At 37.2% G+C, this 22,667-nt stretch overlaps 1 protein-coding gene across 1 annotated transcript in view; it reads left to right on the top strand.

Annotated features, from left to right (window-relative positions):
* Positions 1-22,667, top strand: part of Plppr4 (phospholipid phosphatase related 4) — a 41,847-nt gene that overhangs the window by 9,037 nt on the left and 10,143 nt on the right. Inside the window, exons 2-3 of the mRNA XM_021158220.2 lie at positions 14,192-14,377; positions 19,335-19,464. Coding sequence (XP_021013879.1) covers positions 14,192-14,377; positions 19,335-19,464 — 316 coding nt within the window. The remainder of the gene's footprint in view (positions 1-14,191; positions 14,378-19,334; positions 19,465-22,667) is intronic.

Below are 22,667 nucleotides of genomic sequence, written 5' to 3' on the forward strand. Positions count from 1 at the left end.
TAAATAGACTGACACAGGTGTGTCTAGAGACTTTATTAAAACCCAACGATTAGGGGATAGAGAGATGACCCAGAAGTTTAAACACAATCACAGCAAGTGTGAAGACCAGAACTGAACCCTCAGATGCCCAAGTAAGTATCAGGTGGGAATGGTGGGCAACCTTCAGGATACTCGCCCCCCACTCCACCCCCCCAGAGAAAGCTGGTTAGCAAGACTTGCTGTACCAGTGAGTTCTAGGTTTGATTGAGAGATTCTGTCTCAATGAACAGGTGCAAGAACAATAGAAGATGGTTCTCAGCATCCATCTCCGGCTTGTATATGACAACATACCCATATCTGTGTTCATCCATACACATGCGCATGTGTACATGCACCATATACAGACATACACACATGCACATGATTACATGCACCATACACACACATGCACACACAACATACACACACAACACACACACACACAACACACACACACACAACACACACACACTTGAAAAAGAAGGAAAGAAAACCAACCAGTGCTGTTCTAGCATCTTATCATTAGGAAACACAAAGTTTGTATTTAAACTGTAAAGGGGCTTAATTTTGAGGGCCAGGGGCATCTCAGGTTTCTGACTTACTTTCTAGAATATGTTAGAAATGAAATTCCAGATAACTGCAATGGGATAATATATTTCTGGTCAAGTGGTTTTAGAAATGTTGAATGCCAAGAACAAAAGTGCTAATTATGACATAGTTAATGTTTAGTTGGGTTTTTTTTTTCCTGTGAGTTACTAGACCCTGAAACAACTGGCAGTGAGTCCATTGCAGTTTACTTGGTTGTTTTTAAAGCAGAAAAAGATGTCAGTCACATAGGAAAGTACAATTGCTTGCTTGTTATAACAAAATGGTTTCTGACCATTTTAAAGTTGACCAACCCATTAGGCATATTAAGGATAAAAAAGAAATCTGAGTGATTAAAATCAAGGCAATTTTGATAAAAGTAAACAAAATTATCAATGCACTTTACAGGCAACTATTGCTGAAAATGGGAATAAAAATACATGAGAACAGACTGTCAAGACCTTAATATGGCACCAAAAGCCTGTGCTTAGAGACTGATTACAGGTGAACTTCCACCTCAGAAGGTTGTACTGGTTCCTCATGCACAGAACCCAATGGGGCCAGTATACTCTGATAAAGAAAAATGCTACAATAATGTTTTGGGGTTGATTTACTTTATAATTTCATGGCCATGTATTTGCCAATTAAATACCTTATTTACTAATTGCTTATGATGTGCCTCTTAGTTGAATGGAAACAATATCTAAGAATTACTGGAGTGACTCCTTCCAGAAAGAACATTTTCAGTAAACTCTTAATGAATGTATGAAGTAAAATAAGACTAACAGTAGAAATGTTTTTTCTTTTTGTTTTTCCTAGTACTGAAATCATACCCAGAGTTTCATATACGTTTGTCTAAAAGCTCGAACACTGAGCTATGTCTCCAGCCCAGAGATTTTTAGTAACTCTCATATTTAGTTTGTGGAGACATTTTTACCTGTAAAGGAAATGAGAGTGAATACTATATCAGAAATACTGCCCTGCCTTTTAAATTATTAAAAGGCTAGAGATTAGTGTCAACATCTGTTGTCCACATGAGTTCTCATTTTAAAACTCTACTTATTGTATCATTTAATGAGAAAATCCAGTGGACTGTTTAAGATAGAGAGAAAACCAGAATATCCAGCATGTGTCTGTATGGGTCCTCTTTTGAGATGAAATCTATAATTAGAAATGAAAAACATCACTCTATCTCAGTATTGCTAGCCTTACTTTTCTTTAGAAGATATCAAGAGACATTTGCTCAACACCACCCAGCAGATGGTATACAAACGAAAATGGTTCTATATTTAATTTTAAAGTTCCTCAGTTATTTGGGGAAGGGGTAGGTCGCGTTTCTAAGAAAGGGCAATAGGCACAGGGGTTACGAACATGAACACAGGAGTCTCATGCCTTGAGTTAGCAACCCAGCTACCAAGCTGAAGAACTTCACAAAAATCATGTAGTGTCTCCACACTCTGTTCTCTTATCCATAAGACATCTGTAATAGTAGCCTTTTCCTTTAAAAAAAATGAATCATCGAGATTGCCTGAACTCACATCTGCAAAATCCTTTAAATAATACCTGTCAAATATCAGGAGCATTAAGTTGCTCTTAGTACCATATTTTTGAAAGTCAGCTGTATGTTACAGAAAAGAGAAATTATGCCCATAAGAAAAGATTTACAAAGCAATTACTTTCAACACATGAAATACTGGTCCCCAGCCTCAGGTCTTCATCTTTAATTTGGTTTCAGGAACAAAATTCTTGCCAAGACAGTGCACACACTTCAGTGTCTAATCATGGATGAGAAGCCAATTTTCAGCGTCTGGGCTTAAGGCTGCTGCTTACAAAACCCAACCCCCAAGCCTCATGCTAGATCAATATTCAGGTAATAAAGCAGCCACTAAGTATTATATTAGGCTTTACTATTAAATCAATGAGACATTGTAATTAGTCTTTTTAGAGCTATTTAGAATATAAATACAGTTTATATTCAGACATAAAGACATAGAAGAACATTTGCGATTAACCACTTCCACTATTGGGAGGACCCAATTTAAATCTCTTGTGTTCTTGAACTCTTACAAAATTGTGAGAGTTCAAGCAATCCACTAACAAAACTTTAGAAATTGGAAATAAGTTATTTCTGTGTGTATGGTCGATATAAATAAGACTACTTTTAAGTGTAGGGTTTTTAACTACAGTATAAGACTCTCTCTCTCTCTTTCTCTCTCTCTCTCTCTCTCTCTCTCTCTCTCTCTCTCTCTCTCTGTGTGTGTGTGTGTGTGTGTGTGTGTGTGTGTGTGTGTGTGTGTGTGTGTGTGTGTTTACATGACAGGAACAACCTAAGCATATGCCATCTCCACTCAGATCATCCATATAGGCATTAACTTATTATATGTTGAGGACTATGGATATATAGGAAGTAAAAAAGTAAAAAGAAGTTTCTCAACTCTAAAGACCCTGTCATTTGAATAAAGGAGATCAGTAATAGAGCAATGTCTATCCTAAACAATGAGGATGCTGTGATTCAGGCATCCTTGGAGCATCATGGTGTTCCTGAGGCGGGACTCCAGGAAAACTCCAAAAGCCAGAAACCTATCAGAGCCTTGGTAGTGCCCAATTTCTAATATATTAAAAACAATTCACTAAGGAAGGTAAAAGTGGAGACAAACTCAGCTCACATCCCAAGTATTTAAAGTTCTTAAGATATCATCAATATCAATAAAAACATGATGGTTTTGGAGAAACTACTCCAAGAATCACTAAGACCTGGAAATACTCTTATTAGTAGAACTGCAGTTTGGAAATGCCCAACATCCCTCATTCTTGGTGCTGCTCAAGCCCCTTGCACACATGGCTCCCTCTAACCTTCTGTCCTCTGAGCTGGCATGACCACTGATTCCTGGGGCTATCTTTTCCTGAAAAGCATTAGACAAGTGCCAGATGGCAACATGTGATAGAACAGCAGTAAGATGTAATGGGGCACAGGATTCCAGGAATTTAGTGGAGCAGAATTCAATTATAGTCCTGGCCATGCAGACATCAAGTAGATTGTTGAAGTATCTGGGGCAAAGTCTTTATTCTAAAATATACCATAATATTCCCAAGGAAGTAATTGAAATTAAATCAGACAAGTAAGTGAAAATATCTAAATAAAACTCGGCATCCACATGTCTCTCTTGAAGTATGACTATGCTCGATGAATTCTGTTTTTAGTCAAAGTACAATGGGATCTAGAAAGGACCAGTCATCGATGTGAGCAAGTGAAATACTTGTCATAATTAGATGACAAGGAAGTAGTCAGTAAAAAAAAAGTGATTAAGAGTTAAAAGCAAAGGGGTAGGTGTTTTCAAACCATACAAGTTACCTAAGAGGTCCATTTCCATCATGGGAAGTGTAGACATTGTTGCCCATTGGGGATGAGGGGCAAGGTGCAACTCAAACAAAGCAGCCCAGAGACTAGTGTTCTCACTGACTTTACGATGGTTGTACAATTTATATAATTTATCCACACTGCAGTTTTTAAAGCATAAGTTGAGGATGCCAACAAATACTTAGACTACACAAAGTTTACATTCAATTTAGCAACCTATTAAGATCAACACAGCAGCTGGCATAAATACCTATGCCCTAACAGAATACCAAGTACTGTAAACAAATTACATTTCTATCTCCTTTGATAGCAACTTCCTGATTTCTTTCAGTTAAATCCCTCGAACATTTAGTAAACATATCCAAAACACTGGTTTATATGAAGATCTTACTTTCAGATTCCTGATCTTAGGATGACACAGGTAAGGTATAAATATGTAAAATCAAAGACAAATGAACAACTCTTTTAATGAAACTATATATTAAATGTAAATACTGGGAGCCTCACTTCTAAACAGAGGGCAGGAAGATTAGAGAGAGAGAAAAAGATGTGGAAGAGAGTTTGTTTTTTTTTTAAAAAAATGTAAAAATACACCATAATGCAAAGTTTTATAGGATGTCTCTTTTGAGATATAAGCATGATAGAGGCCTGAGATGTGTGTTTTGAGAGTGTGTGGCATGTAGACTTAGGTCAGCATTTTAAAAAAAGAAAATTTATCAGGAAGGTCATGAATGCCATTGAGAAAAGGCCCGGCAGGCTTTGTTACGGATGCTGGTAGTTGCAGGGTCAGAGAGTATAATTCTATGAAAATCAGCCTGTTAGCTCTGGTAGGGGGAGGGGGAAAGAAACAGACTGAAAAAGTAAGAGACAGGAAACCTTAATGCTTTTCCTTAGACGAGCCATGACTGAAAAGAAGTACGAGGAAATGTGTCTTCGACTGTGTTGCATGTGGGAGATTTTAGAAGCAGATAGCTATAGAAGAAACCCCCTCATTTCAATGTTAACAAATTAAAGCCCCAACAGGTTTAGATATTGCCCAGAGCCTGGAAGCTACAGAAGCTCTGGGCACAGAGACCAACACTGGTCTCCTGTGCCTGCACTGCCCTGCTTTAATTTGTCTCTACATATCCCATTTTATATGCAAAAACTAGTTCAGATATCTGGGTTTTAGGATAGTAAAAACTCATACTAAGCCATTGCTTTATTGATACTGAAAATGTCGGTTTGCTCTTATAACCCGTTTTTAAGGTTCATTATTATTCATCCAAGCTGGCTTTAGAAACCATAAAGCTTCATACTATATTTGTGATACTATTTTATTGTCACTATTTTGAGGAAATGTTTTCTGTATCGTCTACACACACACACACACACAAATGTCAAACAATGCCATTAAAGTTTGTATAATAGGGAGAAGAAAGTGTGTTGGCAACCTTTTCAGCAACCTTTTTGATGAACAAACCTGAATAAAACTATTTTGACCTATTCATATTTTCCCACTTTGAATTCCATTTCAATATATGTTTTACTATGTGAAAGTTTACATTTGGTGCCTGTGCTCATGTGTGTGTGGACATGTGTGTGCATATATGTGGGAGCGAAATGTTTATGTTGCGCTCCCTCCTTGGTCTCCACTTTACTCTGCTCCTTTTTCCTTTTCTGACTGTGTGTGAGTGCAGATGCACATGAGCCACAGCATTCGTGTCAAGGTCAAAACGCAGCCTTGAGTGTGGGACACTGGCGAACTGGCTTGAGAGCATCTAGAGATTCTCCTGCTTCTGCCTCCCATCTCTATCAGATCCCTGGGATTGTGGGTGTGGCTACTACAATCCTCTTATGTGTGGGATCTGTGTGGTTTTATGAATAGGACAGAGGTTCTCGACTGTGATCCTCATGCTTGCTTGGCAAGTGCTTTATGGGCTGAGCAATATCCCCCGCTTCTCTACCTTACTTTTTTGAGGCAGAATTTCTCACTGAGCTAGGAGGTAGACACTTCACCTAAAGGCAGCACACCCTCCTTGCTCCTCTCTCCACCCCAGCCCTGGGATCACAGCAAACGCCACCCTGGATTACCTTTCACATGGGTGTTAGGGACCAGTCTCAGATCTTCATACTTGCAGCAAACACTTTGCCAACTCAGCCATTGCTCCAGCCCTAAATTCCCCACTGTATATGTCTTTGGAATATGTCAAAATTTCTCTTAGACTTCCCATTTTAAATTTGTTATTATCTCAAAATGTTCCTTTGAACAATTTGCATAATTATATTCTTTGAGTCCTTGTATTACTCATAGCAAAACCAAGATAACTTTGAAATCTCTGTGCAAGTGTAGCTCTTCAAAAGTGAGGGTGCTTCTTATGTTTAAACACCCCTATGGCTATGCCTGGAGCTGCATCCTTCCTCCCTATGTTTCACCCCCCCCCAAAATAACACAGTAGAGTTCGCTGTATAGATGTACTCAAACAGCCAAGGAACATCTCACTTTGAACAGTCATAAAACTATTTTTATAGAATCTTTGATCACTCTCATCCAGGTTTCTCTCAACATTCTTCCCAGGAAATGACCCAGCTGGTCCTCCTTGGATTGCAAGTCCCTGAACACTATCTTTATTATTTTCTCTTCTTCAGTGACGATCCACTGAATTTTTGTTATGTCTCCATAACTACACTCATAATTGCTGAACTCTCTAGAGCTCTAGTTCTGTTTCCCATAACAGTCATCTCCTCTCTTGACTGGACAGCTAGGTCTACCCTGTATTCACTAGAATTCAGGTCACCTCAATTTGAGACTTCTTCCCTTTCCCATGTAGTTTGAACTGTAAACCTAACAAGTGTCTTACATCTGTTACAGATGAATACACGTTTTGCTAAGTCTTGAAGGGAACTCAAATTTTCACTCTGCTTCGACTTTAGAACTCCTGCTGTCTATCCTCAATCCCATTCCCCAAGAGACCTTGGTAAAAGATATTTTGAGTTATGTTATACCTCAATTTCATCTCTCTGAATGTTTCCAGTTTTCCTTTATATAAAATCCCAGCTCCTGCCCTTAACTCCAATTCCCTGCCAAGTCTACTGCCCTGAAACTATCAAAGGTTACTTTTTCCAGCTGGATAAACTAGACAGCATCTAAGCTAGGTCTTGCCTAAGGTATAAAGAATCCAGGAGCTGAAATACTACCTCCTTCTTTAAACATTGCAGTTTTTCCAAGATTTGTTTTTCATTTTTATCCACCTTCTTCAACTAGAAAGTATATCCATGAGATTAAAGTCTCTGTTTAATCAAACCCTGAACAATGACTTCTGTGAGCAGGCAGGCTCTCAATAGAGATTTATGAGGAAAAAAAAAAAGAGTAAGCAGATAATTCAACAGCACTATATATGTTGAGTGACTTTTTATGAAGATGCTGTCCCCACCTTAGGTTCTTCCAGGATTCTGAATCCACTGTGGCCATGCAATAGACCCAAGACAGGAACCAACATGTGTTCCACCAGGTAGAGAGCAAAGTGAATGCTGCCTCTCCAGGGAGGGGGGGAGCCGTGTCCTTATTACCAGGATGCTATATGCATGTAATCTACCTGTCTGAGATAAGATGTCATGGTGGATTGCATAAATACGCCACCAAAACTGGCATATACTTTAGATTTATTTTTAAAAAACTGATATGAGAAAAATCAGCATTACTCAGCAAGTGTGATCTCTTAAAATACCTCCCTTCTCCTTAGCTCTGTGCTCCAAAAGTTAACGTTTTATTTTCTCTTCAATTGCTCTATCATTTTCACTCACAAGTTTCATAGTAGTACATGGTAATTATAAGAATCAATTTGTTCCCTTAGAGAACAACTTTTCTATTCTTCAGGTAATTTCCCTCCTCTTTAAGGCTGCAGGAAGCAGGCTGGCTCCCACTTTTTATTTTCTTAGCTATATCACAAGACATAAACCATCTATAATTGCTTATATAGACAATTTTAAATCTTCACAATGTCATTTTAAATGCCATCAAAGTCTGGACCTATTATGTGCATATAAAATTTTATATATGTGTGCCCAAATTAGCACATCTTGCCTATTAACTTTCCTACATTCAAAAGAAATTTATGTTGCTAAGTACCTCAAAAATGAAAAGATGCTTTTGAAGGCAAGTTTGACAGAAAAAGCACTGCAATTTAATTCACTGCACTTGACAGTAACACACACACACACACACACACACACACACACATACACACACATAAACAATGATGCAAAAGTCAAAAACTAAATGACCTCTAAGAAAAAAATAGAGACACTAACATCAAAAGGATAGAAAATTATTCCTTGCTTTGAAACCAAGTAAAGGTATTGAAACAGGCTTTTACTGAAACACAGATAACTATTACATAGCTACAAAAAAATTATCTAATGTGGGGAAGACAGCAAGACGTAAATATTAGTAAAAGAAATCATTTTAATTCACATGTCAACTTATTGTCTCTGTGTGTCTATGCGTGTGTGTCTATTTGGAAGTCATTCTGATATTAGCAACCAGTAATGGCAATATAGAAAGGTTAAACCATAGCCTGAAAATGTTTACTTTGGGAAAGCATCAGACCCATTCCATAGCAGATCACTACAAAACAAACAAAAAAAAATAAAAAAACAAAACCAAAAAAACAGCATTAATAAATAATTTCTTGAAAGTGGGTGCTAGGAAATTGAGGTGAGAATCAAGAAGTTTATTGCTAATGTTATATGATTACATTGGACAGTTTTAAATAATGGCCAGCCTTCTTGCAGAGGACTCATTTTAGGTGTTTTTGAGGTTACCAGAAGCTGTTTCTATAAACCTTATATGTATTTTTCTTTGAACACAGCCTTATAATAAAGTTTAACTTAGGAATTAGACACAGTGAGTAATTAGCAACACTAATAATAAATTTGGACAATTATCATGTCCTATAATAAACGTTGTTGTCACCTTTCACAAATCTATCCCTTGATTTGTCTACTTAATTTTTTAAGTGATAGTTACCTAAATTAATGGAAGGATAAAGAAATGTGTATAAGGGGATCAAAGTAAACTGTTACCTGGTTTGCAATAGCTCATTTCATCTTATCATCTGACTGGCAGTGATGAGTGCTCCCAATGTAGCTAATTTCATAGATAAGAAAACTGAAAATGTATAATTACTTCCAAGGTCATCTCTGATAGACGTGAACATACTGCCACTAGAACCTCACAGTCACTTGAAAGTCACTTCAAGCCTGGCTCCACTACACTGGCAAACTTCTTAGCATTCACTCCCATTTCTCATTCACACACATTGAGAACATTAGCCTCGTACTTCGGCTGTGTCTTTACTAACACAGTTGAGCACAGTTTATATGTAAAGCAGTCATTCACAGAAGTCCAATGAGAAAGGTGTCTCTGCTAAGGAAGGCCAACTTTATTTTCAGATTGCTCATATTGATAAAATTTAAAGTCACCTTGTAAGTCTATGACCTCTTTAAAAAAAAAAAAAAAAAACCCAATCATCAAATGTTAACTGGGTGGACACTGAAGATCTCAAATCCAACTCCCATGTGCAAAATACATATTAAAAAGTTCAAGAAATGTTCCAGGAAAAATGAAACGTGGTTGACGAAATCTGGTTAAAAATAAAATATTTTATTCAACATTAAGCAGAGCTTGAGGAATCTTGTGGATGAGAGAGAGGAAGTATTGAAAGGAGGGAGAGGGCTCAAACACACCACAAGCAAACGAACAGAATCAACTAGCCTGTACTCATGGGGGCTCTCAGAGATTGAACCACCAACCAAAGAGCATGCATGGTATCATCCAGGCTCCAAACACATATGTAACACATGTGCAACTTGGTCTTCATGTGATTTCCCTAACAACTGGATCAGGGGCTGTCTCCGACTCTGTTGATTGCATTTGGGCCCCTTTTCCTTAAGTGGCTATGTTACGTAGGCTCAGCTGGAGAAGATATGCCTAGTCCTACTGCAACTTGATAAGTCAAAGCAGGTTGCTATCCATGGGAAGTATCCTCTTTGCTGAGAAGAGTGGGATGGAGAGAGGTGAGGTGAGAGGGAAGGACTAGGAGAAGAGGGACAGGAAACTGTGATTGGGATGTAAAGTATATAAATTCACAATTCTTTTCAATGAAGAGATCTTTTAACTTTTATAGAAACCACTCAGTTAAGACTAGTTAAAATATACTTCAACTAAGCAATAAATACAGAAAAACTGCAAGCTAACAGTAATCTTTTAAACTGACACTAGTCATATTTCATCATATGAATGGTTTGTTTCTGTTTAATTTGGGGGAAGGACAATCGAATAGAGTTTTAATATATAAGATTTGAAATGAGTTTGGTTCAGAATCTCAGTCGGCCGTTATTACTGCTGTTGTGATGCTATTTAAATCACGTGATTTAAAATCATAAATTCATTGCCAAAACAAAATTATCTGGCATGTAAGACGTGATATATTTGCTAAGTTAAAATGAAATATATTAATGTAGATCAAATGAAAATTTTAGTCATGCACACACACCAGGAAGAGCAGTTTTATTGGTCAAGATGAAAAGTTACTTTTGCTGTACACCAGACTACGGAAGAGTATGAAGAAATAACCAGCTCTTTGGAGTCACTAAAGGATTACAGATAAGAAAAGAAATGAATATTTCAATGCAATGTTTTGTTTGGTGAAAATCACCCACTTGTAAGCCAGAAAGACAAAAATAAATTAATCACCATTCATCACTAAACTTTCCAATAAGCCTAATGCCCACTTCATTACATAAAAAGACTTCTTGGAAATAGAAAGTGTGATTTCCATCTTGTGTATTTACATTTTAAACAAATAACCCGAAATAATTACTGGTTAATAGTATTCTCATAAAAATCTTTATGGTTTGGTTATGTAAATATTCCCTAAACAGCAAAACCTTAAACTGAAAGAGCAGTTATGTCGGGGGAGGGAAATGTCTGTGGAGGCAAGAGACTGACATGGGTGTGTTCGTTATTCACTCTCAGTCTCACTTTTGAGATGGGTATTCTCTACAGTTAGGAACTACATTGTGATTAATCAAAAGGCAGCCAAACACATAGCCGGTGAAATTAAAAATTCAGATAAACAATGAATAATATTCAGTGCATTTTTCAATCATTACATGGGATATTCGTACAATAAAAATAAGCTACTGCAATCCAAAGTTTTTATTTCACTGGATGGCATGCATTTTTTTTTATTTGCTAAATGTGATAATGCAACCTACTTACTGTAATACATTAAGGCTTACACATTTATTCAGTTAGTCATTTATTGATAAGTTGTTATTGGCCATTAAAAACTACCAAATGATGTATTGGGTGTTAAAATGTGCTAGTAATAGTTTTATGCTTCAAGGACTCAGCAATAAATAATATTGGCAGATTCTCACTGTTAAGTGTTTATTTTAGTAATAATTTATAGATGAAAGCTAAATAAGTTAATTATTAATTTTACTAGCATAATGTTAATTGCCAAGTTATTTTGATTAATAAGTGTCATTGAGAAAAATCAAGATACAAAATCCTTTGAGGAGGACCAAAGGCCACTATAGCTGGAGGACACTGGATGCTACCATTACTGATAGAGAAATGCCCTTCATGCAAAGAGCTAAGGAGAGGACAAGAAATGAAGGAGGCAGAGATGTAAAGGACCTTGGGCAGCAGTGCATTTGACTCCCACAGGGCAAGCATGAAGAACAATCTGAATGTGGTCAACACAGAGTTGAGGAGTGCTAGGAGTGTGTCACTGGAAGAATCCAAGACTGAGATCAAGTCCAGATAGTGACAAAGGTTCAAATCCATGATATAGCACTTGGATTTTGTTCTTGGTAGACTGGATTTGGATTTGGTTAAGGTGAGAATGGCAAGCAACAGGATGCTTAAGGTGGGAAGGGAAATGAACTAGAAAATCCCCAGAAGTCTCCATGTGACATTAATGGGTGAGAGGAATGGATGAGAGACTTGGTAAGTAAAGAGAAAGATGACATCACTAGGTGAAGGGTGAGAGGCTGAGAGCAGCCTGGTAAGGCAGACAAATAGGAAGCATTGTGTGAATGTCAATTCCACAGCACTTTTTTTTTTTTTGCTAATGTCTTATATATATTTTTATTAGGTATTTTCTTCATTTACATTTCAAATGCTATCCCAAAAGTCCCCCATACCACCCCCCACTCCCCTACTGACCCACTCCCACTTCTTGGCCCTGGAGGTCCCCTGTCCTGGGGCATATAAAGTTTGCAAGACCAAGGGGCCTCTCTTTCCAATGATGGCTGACTAGGCCATCTTCTGCTATATATGCAGCTAGAGACACAAGCTCTGGGGTACTGGTTAGTTCATATTGTTGTTCCACCTATAGGGTTGCAGATCCCTTCAGCTCTGTGAGTACTTTCTCTGTCTCCTCCATTGGGGGCCCTGTGTTCCATCCAATAGCTGACTGTGAGCATCCACTTCTGTGTTTGTCAGGCCACGGCATAGCCTCACAAGAGACAGCTATATCAGGGTCCTTTCAGAAAAATCTTGCTGGCCTTTGCGATAGTGTCTGCGTTTGGAGGCTGATTATGGGATGGATTCCCGGGTACAGCAATCTCTAGATGGTCCATCCTTTCCTCTCAGCTCCAAACTTTGTCTCTGTAACTCCTTCCATGGGTATTTTGTTCCTAATTCTAAGAAGGAACAAAGTATCCACACTTTGCTCTTCCTTCTTCTTGAGTTTCATGTGTTTTGCAACTTGTAACTTGGGTATTCTAAGTTTCTGGGTTAATATCCACTTATCAGTGAGTACATATCATGTGAGTTTGTGATTGGGTTACCTCACTCAGGATGATTCCCTCCAGGTCCATCCATTTGCCTAGGAATTTCATAAATTCATTTTTTTAATAGCTGAGTAGTACTCCATTGTGTAAATGTACCACATTTTATGTATTCATTCCTCTCTTGAGGGATATCTGGGTTCTCTCCAGCTTCTAGCTATTATAAATAAGGCTGCTATGAACATAGTGGAGCATGTGTCCTTATTACCGGTTGGGACATCTTCTGGATATATGCCCAGGAGAGGTATTGTGGGATCCTCCAGTAGTACTATGTCCAATTTTCTGAGGAACCACCAGACTGATTTCCAGAGTGGTTGTACAAGCTTGCAATCCCACCAACAATGGAGGAGTGTTCCTCTTTCTCCACATCCTCGCCAGCTCTGCTGTTACCTGAATATTTGATCTTAGCCATTCTGACTGGTGTGAGGTGGAATCTCAGGGTTGTTTTGATTTGCATTTCCCTGATGATTAAGGATGCTGAACATTTTTTCAGGTGCTTCTCAGACATTTGGTATTCCTCAGGTGAGAATATTTTTTGTTTAGCTCTGAGCCCCATTTTTAATGGGGTTATTTGATTTTCTGGACTCCACCTTCTTGAGTTCTTTATATATATTGGATATTAGTTCCCTATCTGATTTAGGATTGGTAAAGACCCTTTCCCAATCTGTTGGTGGCCTTTTTGTCTTATTGACAATGTCTTTTGCCTTGCAGAAGCTTTGCAATTTTATAAGGTCCCATTTGTCGATTCTCGATCTTACAGCACTAGCCATTGCTGTTCTATTCAGGAATTTTTCCCATATCTTCAAGGCTTTCCCCACTTTCTCCTCTAAAAGTTTCAGTGTCTCTGGTTTTATATGAAGTTCCTTGATCCACTTAGTTTTGACCTTAGTACAAGGAGATAAGAATGGATATATTTGCATTCTTCTACATGATAACCACCAGTTGTGCCAACACCATTTGTTGAAAATGCTGTCTTTTTTCCACTGGATGGTTTTAGCTCCCTTGTCAAAGATCAAGTGACCATAGGTGTGTGTGTTCATTTCTGGGTCTTCAATTCTATTCCATTGGTCTATTTGTCTGTCACTATACCAGTACCATGCAGGTTTTTTTTTTTTTTTTTTTTTTTTTTTTTATCACAATTGCTGTGTAGTAAAGCTTTAGGTCAGGCATGGTGATTCCATCAGAGGTTCTTTTATCCTTGAGAAGAGTTTTTGCTATCCTAGGTTTTTTGTTATTCCAGATGAATTTTATGACTGTGTTTTAATCTGGCCCGCAGAAGGGCCATGAGAGAAGGGGGAAATTTCATCAGTTTCAAATGTCAATATGTACTGATTCTATTTGTCCTATTTACAAAAATAGATCATGCCCTGTGTCTTTCACCTGCAGTTGCCTATATTGGCATCATCAGTGGTTAGCCTCTACTTCCTGGAACTCACGGATGTCTTCAAACCTGTGCACTCTGGATTCAGTTGCTATGACAGGAGTCTTAGCATGCCGTACATCGAGCCAACCCAGGAGGCCATACCATTCCTTATGTTGCTTAGCTTGGCTTTTGCTGGACCTGCAATTACGGTAAGAACTGCCCCTCAAAATGTATTGTTCAGTCCCAGAGAACAAAAGATGATGCAGTTTGTGTAGTTTAAGTGTTCAGGGAAGTGACAAAGAAGGAAAAAGGTAAACTCTAAGCCTTCAACTGGAAGATCTTGTGTAGGATAGATTGTATATATTGACATTATCATGTAGTTGATTTCTTAGCATGGTTGGCATGTAAAATTTAAAAAGATTAAGTGATTTTCTTGCATTTATACATCTTATGAAAAAGGTTTTGTAATCACACAATTCTTTTTAGTAGATACTATTAAATTGCTGATACACTTATAAATGATGTATTTTTCATGTGTTTGCTATTTGTGTTCTAGAAAGTTGAAAATAAATAATTATATACATAATAGACTCTCTCCTCAAAAATGATTTTTGATAATATTTATAGGTTCATTTTTACCTAGTAACACTTTATGCTGATTATGAGCAGTAAGGTATCTCTCTCTCTCTCTCTCTCTCTCTCTCTCTCTCTCTCTCTCTCTCACACACACACACACAAAAATATGCATTGGTATATATACAGAATGAGATACTTTAGATTTGTGGTAGGCATTTACATTTTTTTACATTTTAAAACATATATATATATCAATAAAGTAAATTAAAACAGTTATTTTAAAACTTTATTATTAAAACCAAGTATTGTTGAAAACCACACACTAAAATTAGCCAAGCCAAAGACTATACAACTCAATGAACTACTTATAGTTACAGAAGCCAATAAGAACAGATGTGGAGCTTCACATTTTGTTTCATACATTTAATAATGTTTTTATGCAATTATCTACAACCAAAAATGGAAACGCCATGACAGAATAAAACTAAAAAAAAAAGTTGTTTTATATCTTCCTTTATAATAGATATATATTCATTGCTATATTCAGCCAATCTTTGTTCCCTAATATTTGGCTTTCTTTGCTCTTTATTCTACATGATATACTGTATCCACATATATACTTGTTTATTGAATTCTGGCTATGTATGTTATATACTACTGGGTAGATACTGCATATGCCTGAGAGCAAGCAGTTTTTTTCTATCTGAGATTGTATAGCATTGCTTATTTTGTACAACCTAAGTTCAGGTATTTACCTACAGATTTTGTGACTGCATTTTTCATTAGAGCAGAATAGTATTCTATTTTATATACAGACAATTTTTCATTATATATTCTTCTGTTGATAGACAGATACGTTGATTCATTACTATAGTGACGAAGGTGGAAATAAGGAATGGAGTGCAAATATATCTAGGATAGGGTATGGAATTTTCTGAGTATGTGTCCAAGAGTCAAATATTGGAGTCGTATGGTTCTATTTTTAATTTTTAAGACATTTCCAAACTGATTTTTTCACTATGGCTGTATTAATTTTTGCCTCCACCAAGATTAAATAATTATTTCCTTCTTTACACATCTGTTCCAACTGTTCTTGTCACATTTATTGATGTTAGCTATTCTGACTAAGAGAAGGTAATATCTTAAAATAGTTTTATTTTTCATACTTTTAACAACAAGAAATACTTTGCACTTTTAAAAATATTTATTGGTTGTTTATGTTTGCCTTATAAAAATTATCATTTCTTTTGGCTATTTTTGGTTGGCAACTTCATTTCCGAAGTATTTAATTTATAAAACAGTTGTTTTAATGTGTTAATACCTATCACAAAAACATTTTTATGTAAATCCATTAATAAATAAGACAATCCAAGTCTTGCTGCCATTTCTTCTACCCCCACACTACTAGCCTAAAGACAAGAAACACGCTTCCAGGGTGATGGTGTGTACTCATGCCAGAAGGAACCTTTGCTCATCTCTAGTCTTTTCATAATGCTCATAAATGTTGGGCAAATATTATTAAATTGAAAGGCACCTTTAAATAGAGCTTTTATGAAATTCTCTCATACACTGGCCTTTTGAGGTTCAGTATATCAGCAGTTTTTAAGAGCTTTTTTGTAGACCTTCTAAACTCTATTCTTTCATGTAACCATTACTGGGTATTCAAAGTACTTCTCCTATAATAAATAATAATGTTATTATACTATAAATATATTGAATAAAATATTTCTGTAAAATAATTAAATCCTAATTTATTCAATTTGTAAATTAATGTTATTTGAGCTCCTGTGAATTCAGGGCGGTTGGAATTGTTAATTATGTACATGGAAGCAGAAAGCTTTTTTAAGCCTTTTTTATTTTTATTATTGTTTTAGAGAAAGTTTTTTAATGCATGATATTTCCTGAAGTAGTTGTGCCTTCCCATCATTTTTCTTAGGCATTTGACCATAGCAGAAAATCCATTTGTTTTAAACCTATCACACCAGAGCATTTCTCAGTTGCTTTGTTCCCTATCAGGATTGTTTATCATATGATGCTTCCTCTCCTGACATGGTTGCATGTACTGGGGACAGTGACCTTGGCCTCATCATCTTCCTACTTCTCTGGACTCCCTTGAGTCCAATCATAAACTCTTAATATACAAGTTAGAGATGTTTCCTAGGGCTTGGGGGCTTGAAGACCTGAGAAATCAATTGAAACCTACTACCCTTCTCTCACTGAGCAGACCTGGGGAACCCAGGGCCACCTCCTTCCATGGGGCATTTCTATAGGGTCACCATCCTTTATGCTTCTTAATGTAAAGAGAATCAAATCAGGAACTGTTTATGATTAGAGAAGGTCTCCTATCCAATGAAGGCCTCCAAGGTATCAGTGACGTTTTTCTTCAACAATGGTTTCGTAGACCTTGAGCGAACAGTATTGAGATGAGCTTTGACATCACTGACATATGACAGGATCTGACACTCCTCTCTTGCCAAATATATAAAATTCTTATAGTTTTGTTCTGGTTTCTTCTTTCTTTCTGTTTTTAGGCTTTCCTCATAAACAAGTGCTTTTCTCAGCATTGAGTGTGTGGCAAGTAGAGAAAACAATACTTCTGTCTATAATCTTGCTGCCAACTACCTCAAGCCCTTCCTCCTTCCCTTTGCTCAAAATGAATGTGAACAGACTCTAATCTCTGACCATCAAAGATGCTGATTTTCTTTTCATCTTTGTAGTTGAATAAATTAAAAAATTGCCATCTTCCCGGAAAGTAGGAAAACACATTTAGCTTAGATTTTGCAGCAGACTGGTATAAGGAGAGGGGCTAACAATACACAACAAAGAATTTAGTGTATTTCCATGTCTCATCTGAAATAACAATGTTGGAAACTACCAGTCAAAAACTATACATAGTTAATTCGGTATTGAGTAATAGAGATAAGTCCCCCCTATCATTTCTGTACTCACTGACTTTAAAAAAGAGTTGTCATACCATGCGGTATTTATGTTTGATTTACTGTCAGAATTCCTTGAGGAATATTATATGAAAAATTTGTATATGAATTAAGTCATTACTATGAGATGCACACCCATCACCTATACAATTAAATATAACTAAGGGCGCTACAATTTTTAAGCATTTTGTAAAACAAATAAAAGATTTTAATGAGAACATATAAGCTCACCCAGATACATCTAACACTAACCATTATTCAATCCTAAGTCATTTCATGATCATTACAGTGGCATGATTGTCTCTGTCTGAGGGACTGTCAATCTCTTGAAACCCTATTTCAATTTATGGGAGACAATACTCTTAAACATTTGAAGTCTTTTTAATAAATAAAAGTCACACATTCAGATCTTATTTGTATTTTAAATAGCAATTCAGATTTCCAGGGTAATTAGAACAATAAAAATAATAAATGCAAATCCCATATTTTCAGGTGTGATGCTAAAAATGCAGATAACTATGAAGTGGCTCTTCCCTTGGAGGGTCCTGGTCTAGGAGAGGCAGTCGAGTGAATGAGTAGCATGCGATGCATTCAATAAAGCTACTCTAAAGAGAAAGACAGGTCAGTAAGGGAGCTACATAGAAGGTGATACAATCCATGTTAGGGTATAGTAAGAGACCTAAAAGGAAAAACTCCCTGAATGGAAGGCCACCTTAATAACTTTGAATTCCTTCACTGATGCTGTATTTCTTAAAGTCCCACAGCAACCTTGGGACTATGCTGTGTCCCACTGTTTATATCTTAAAATCCTCTTGATGCATTCTTTAACTATTGATTGATCTAATTACTGTGTGGTTCCTTATCTATTATAAACATGCACTCTGAAAGTTTATCCCTCAGAAAGACTCCTCGCTTATGTAGACTCTCTTGTCATCTACATTCTCCAATAAGATAATCACTCACCTGTGGATTTTTCAAAGTCTAAATATATTTAGTTTAAAAGTTTTTAAACGTAGCACTATTAACATTAAATTCATTCACAGTGCCTACATTTCTAGTTTTTGGCAGGTACTTTGAGTGGTGTCTAACACATTAACCAATACAAGCAGTTCTTCTACCTATTCAGAAATGTGTGTGGAAGGACTATAATCAATAGTATTTTCATAGTCAGACATACTTTCTATGTATTCTTCCTCCTGTTAAATTAAAAATTGTTTAGTAGACCAAATCTGCTTGTCAAATGTTCCTAATCCTACCTCTATACTTACTTGATTTTTCTAAGGCATCTTGGCATTGATGTCAAGATTCTTGAAGCTAGGACAAAATCAGCCACTGAGTAGTTGATTGAATCACTGTGTGATGGGCAAAAAGCTAAAGACTGATTATTGTAATCAAATTGAAGTTCTGAGATATATTTACATGTTTGGTCAATATATGCGAGTAGATGAAATCCAGCCAGATCTCTTCAGTGTGCACCATTTGCTTATTTTTCACTGCTTGCTAAATTCCTAGGATAAATTGTCTTAGGCTTCTGGAGTGTTGAAGATATATCTTTTCCTTGTTGAACTGGCGATGTGTGGAAATGAAGCATAGTTTCTATGTTTTAGCATGTAGGTAGAGTGCTATTCTCGCTGATACTGTGTGGCCTTTGCAGATCATGGTGGGTGAAGGGATTCTATACTGCTGCCTCTCCAAAAGAAGAAACGGAGCTGGATTGGAGCCTAACATCAACGCCGGAGGCTGCAACTTTAACTCCTTTCTCAGGAGAGCCGTCAGATTCGTTGGTGGGTGTGAGGAGCCAAAAAGAATGCAAATGCTTTTTCGTAGGGAAATGCTGTGTCTAATTACAGATATTATGCCCTTAAAGCTGTAATTTAGATGTATACGTTTGGTATGTGATGAGTTTTACATTATACGGGAAACGGGTGTTTAAAAAACAGCATCTAAGCTTTCTCTCAAACATGGGTTATTTAGAGTCACAGCCCTGGTTTTGTGAGCTAGCAAAAAGAGATAAATTTTAAAAAATAATAACATTTCAGAGCATTTTGCCAAACTCTGGTTGAAGCATAAATGTACTTTAAAATAGTTTCAAAGAGTGTAAATTTTAGGCTTTACTTTTTTCCAGAGGGGGTCCATGTAGCCCTGGCTGGCATCAAATTGCTATGATGTTGCTGAGGCTGACCTTGAACTCCTCAGCCTCCTGACTTTGCCTCCTAAGTTCTAGAATTGTGGGTGTGTGGCACCCTACCCATTTTTGTTGCTCTTAATGGAGAATAAGTGTTAGTGAGCTGTCATTAACTGACAAGGCTTAAGAAACTAATAAGAAACACATAAGTGAGTCTGTTTCTTGGCAGTTTTATCCTGAAGTCACTGTGTTTGGAAATGTCACAGGAGACTGATGCATCATGGCTATTTTTTTCTTGATTAGAGTCTCTTGTCCCTCCCCCCACTTCACCTTAAAATTTTTAATAAAGTCTATAAGAAAATTACAGGCGTGACTAAGCAGACTCTGAATCATAGCAATTCCTAACTAATAATCAGTATGGTACCATCTTGATGTAGTTGGAATCACAGACTTATTTTCACTGATATAAAACAGTTACCCACAATATCAGACACCAAACGAAATGTTTTATCCCTCTAACTTAATAAGGGTTATTTTTACCTTATATAATTATTACTTTATAGTATATCATTATATTAATCTATTATATTATTTTAACCTTGTATTATGTTTTCCTTATATTATTTTTGCCTTATATGCTTTAGCATGTCGGCATAAAGAAATTGGTGCCTTCATGTAATAATATCTCATAAATAATTAAATTAAATCTTCTCTCTCATGATGAAGAGAATACTGGCTTTGAATAATTCCCCAAGCTCTGCCCTTAAAATTATCTTTTTATAATCCTATTAATATAGTTAAAAGGCCAGTAGTCCTCTTAGTAGTCAATGACACTGGGGCTGTGCTGATTAGAGGGGAAGAATGGAAAATGGGGTGTATAGTTCAGTGCTAAGCTAGTGTTTGAGGCAAGAAAATAGAACTCCAAGATCCAAGACTGAGCCCAGAAACACGTCCCCGTAATAGAATATGATGCTGTGGACAAAGGGGTGTGAACTCTGAAATGTTCTCAGCATCCTCATCCTCCCTGGACCCGGAGAGTCTCATTCTCCAAAGGTACAATAAGTAGATTCCCTTTCTCTTTGGTCTTTACCCAGGCCATGCACATCTTAGACCACACTGTCTGATCTCTGTGTTCAACACACAGTGATCCATAGTACCCAGTGTGAAGAACAAATCCTAGGGAGCTGGAGAGATGGCTCAGTGGTTATAATCACTTGCTGCTCTTCCAGAGGACTGGAGGAGTTTGGTTCCTAGAACCCACATTAGGCAGCTTACAAATGCCTGTACCTCCTGTTCTGAGGGATATGACACTTTCCCTAGTCTCCATGGGCATCCTCACACTATTACACATCCTGACACACCTACACAATAATTTATATATATTTGAAAAAGGGTAGAGCTTATTCATGCTTCTGGGAAGTAGAATGTAGAGTTCAGCTTTCTGTGTCATAAATCCCCAGTATCAGTGACACTGGGGCTGTGCTGATTAGGGTACAATCACTAGAGGAGAAGAATGGAAAATGGTGTGTACAGGTCAGCTATGCTGGTCTGGAGAGGGTGATGGGGTGCCTCTCAGAATGATGCTGTGAGTGACTCATGAATCAGAAGTCAAGCTTCTGAGTCAGAACGAATGTGGGAGTCAAGACAACCTGGGAGGAAATGTAAGTGCTAGATTGCATCGTAGAAGGAACTACTCACAAGATGAGCCAAGCAAGTGACTTCAAACAAGTATAGAGCTTGAGGCTTCGTAATTTATGATTGGTCCCAGAAGATAAAAGTGGGATTTTGGCTGGAGATATTGAACATCACCACCAAATAAGGCAGCTCCCTCTGCTTCCCTGGCTGCAGCTGTTATTTGGTTATTACAGCAAAGCCTGCCTTCCCTCTTCTTTGCTTAATTAGCACTCTTAGCAGGATTGTGCTACATAGAGAATGAGACAATGGATTCTGGAGGGTTTAGAAACTGTGCCTGGATTTATAGACCATGGTGAGAAAAGAGGCTAAATTACCCAGAAATGCTCAGAAGTTTTAAGTTATTTTTTAATTGGTTGTATACATCATATTACAAATTTAAATGACTTTTATTATATTACTTCTTTGTGAATTTTGTACATGATACTTTATGCAGACTGACTATTCTCACCTCCTCATTTGCTTTTATGTCCTTCCTATCCCTGTCAACTTCCCCTCCTCCCTAAAAGTTCTTGTTCACATTGCTGAGCTTTAGTACTGGGGGATCGGTAGGGGAAGTTGTCTTAGTCATAAATCCGCCAGATTCCAATGAACAGTTTCAAACCCATGATCACATGGATGGGCCAAATAAGATCAGTTGATCGCAAAACAAAGAGAATGAAATTAGTCGCATTTTAATTCTACTACATTTCTCATACCCTGTCCTTCTCAAATCATTCCTCAGCTTTCTCCCAAGTAGATGACAAGTGACCTTTGGTGAACCCTGGTAAGAAATGACCTTAGGCACTGGGGACATGGCTCATGAGTTAAACATACACACTGCTCTTGCAGAGGACCCAGGTTCAGAACTTTAGCACCCACATCAGGCCACTCACAGCTCCCTGTAACTCCAGCTCTCAAAATCTGACACCTTCTTCTGTGCTTTGCAGGGACCTATGCTCAGAGGTGCACAGACACACTAATTAAAAACAAATATTTATATATAAAGGATATAGCCTAATTAACAAGAGTGACTATAGTATACTTACTGCTTGGAGAATTCTCAGTGTATTATGTTGCACTAACATATCAGCATAGTTTTAAAACTTCCTATATTAGAGAAAATAGCAGTGTTCTATAAGGTCACATATCAGCATACGATATGCATAGTTAACACTAATGGAAACCCCT

Source organism: Mus caroli, unplaced genomic scaffold, assembly GCF_978045245.1.
Source record: "Mus caroli unplaced genomic scaffold, Mus_caroli_1 scaffold_3, whole genome shotgun sequence".
In the NCBI taxonomy this organism is placed as follows: domain Eukaryota; kingdom Metazoa; phylum Chordata; class Mammalia; order Rodentia; family Muridae; genus Mus; species Mus caroli.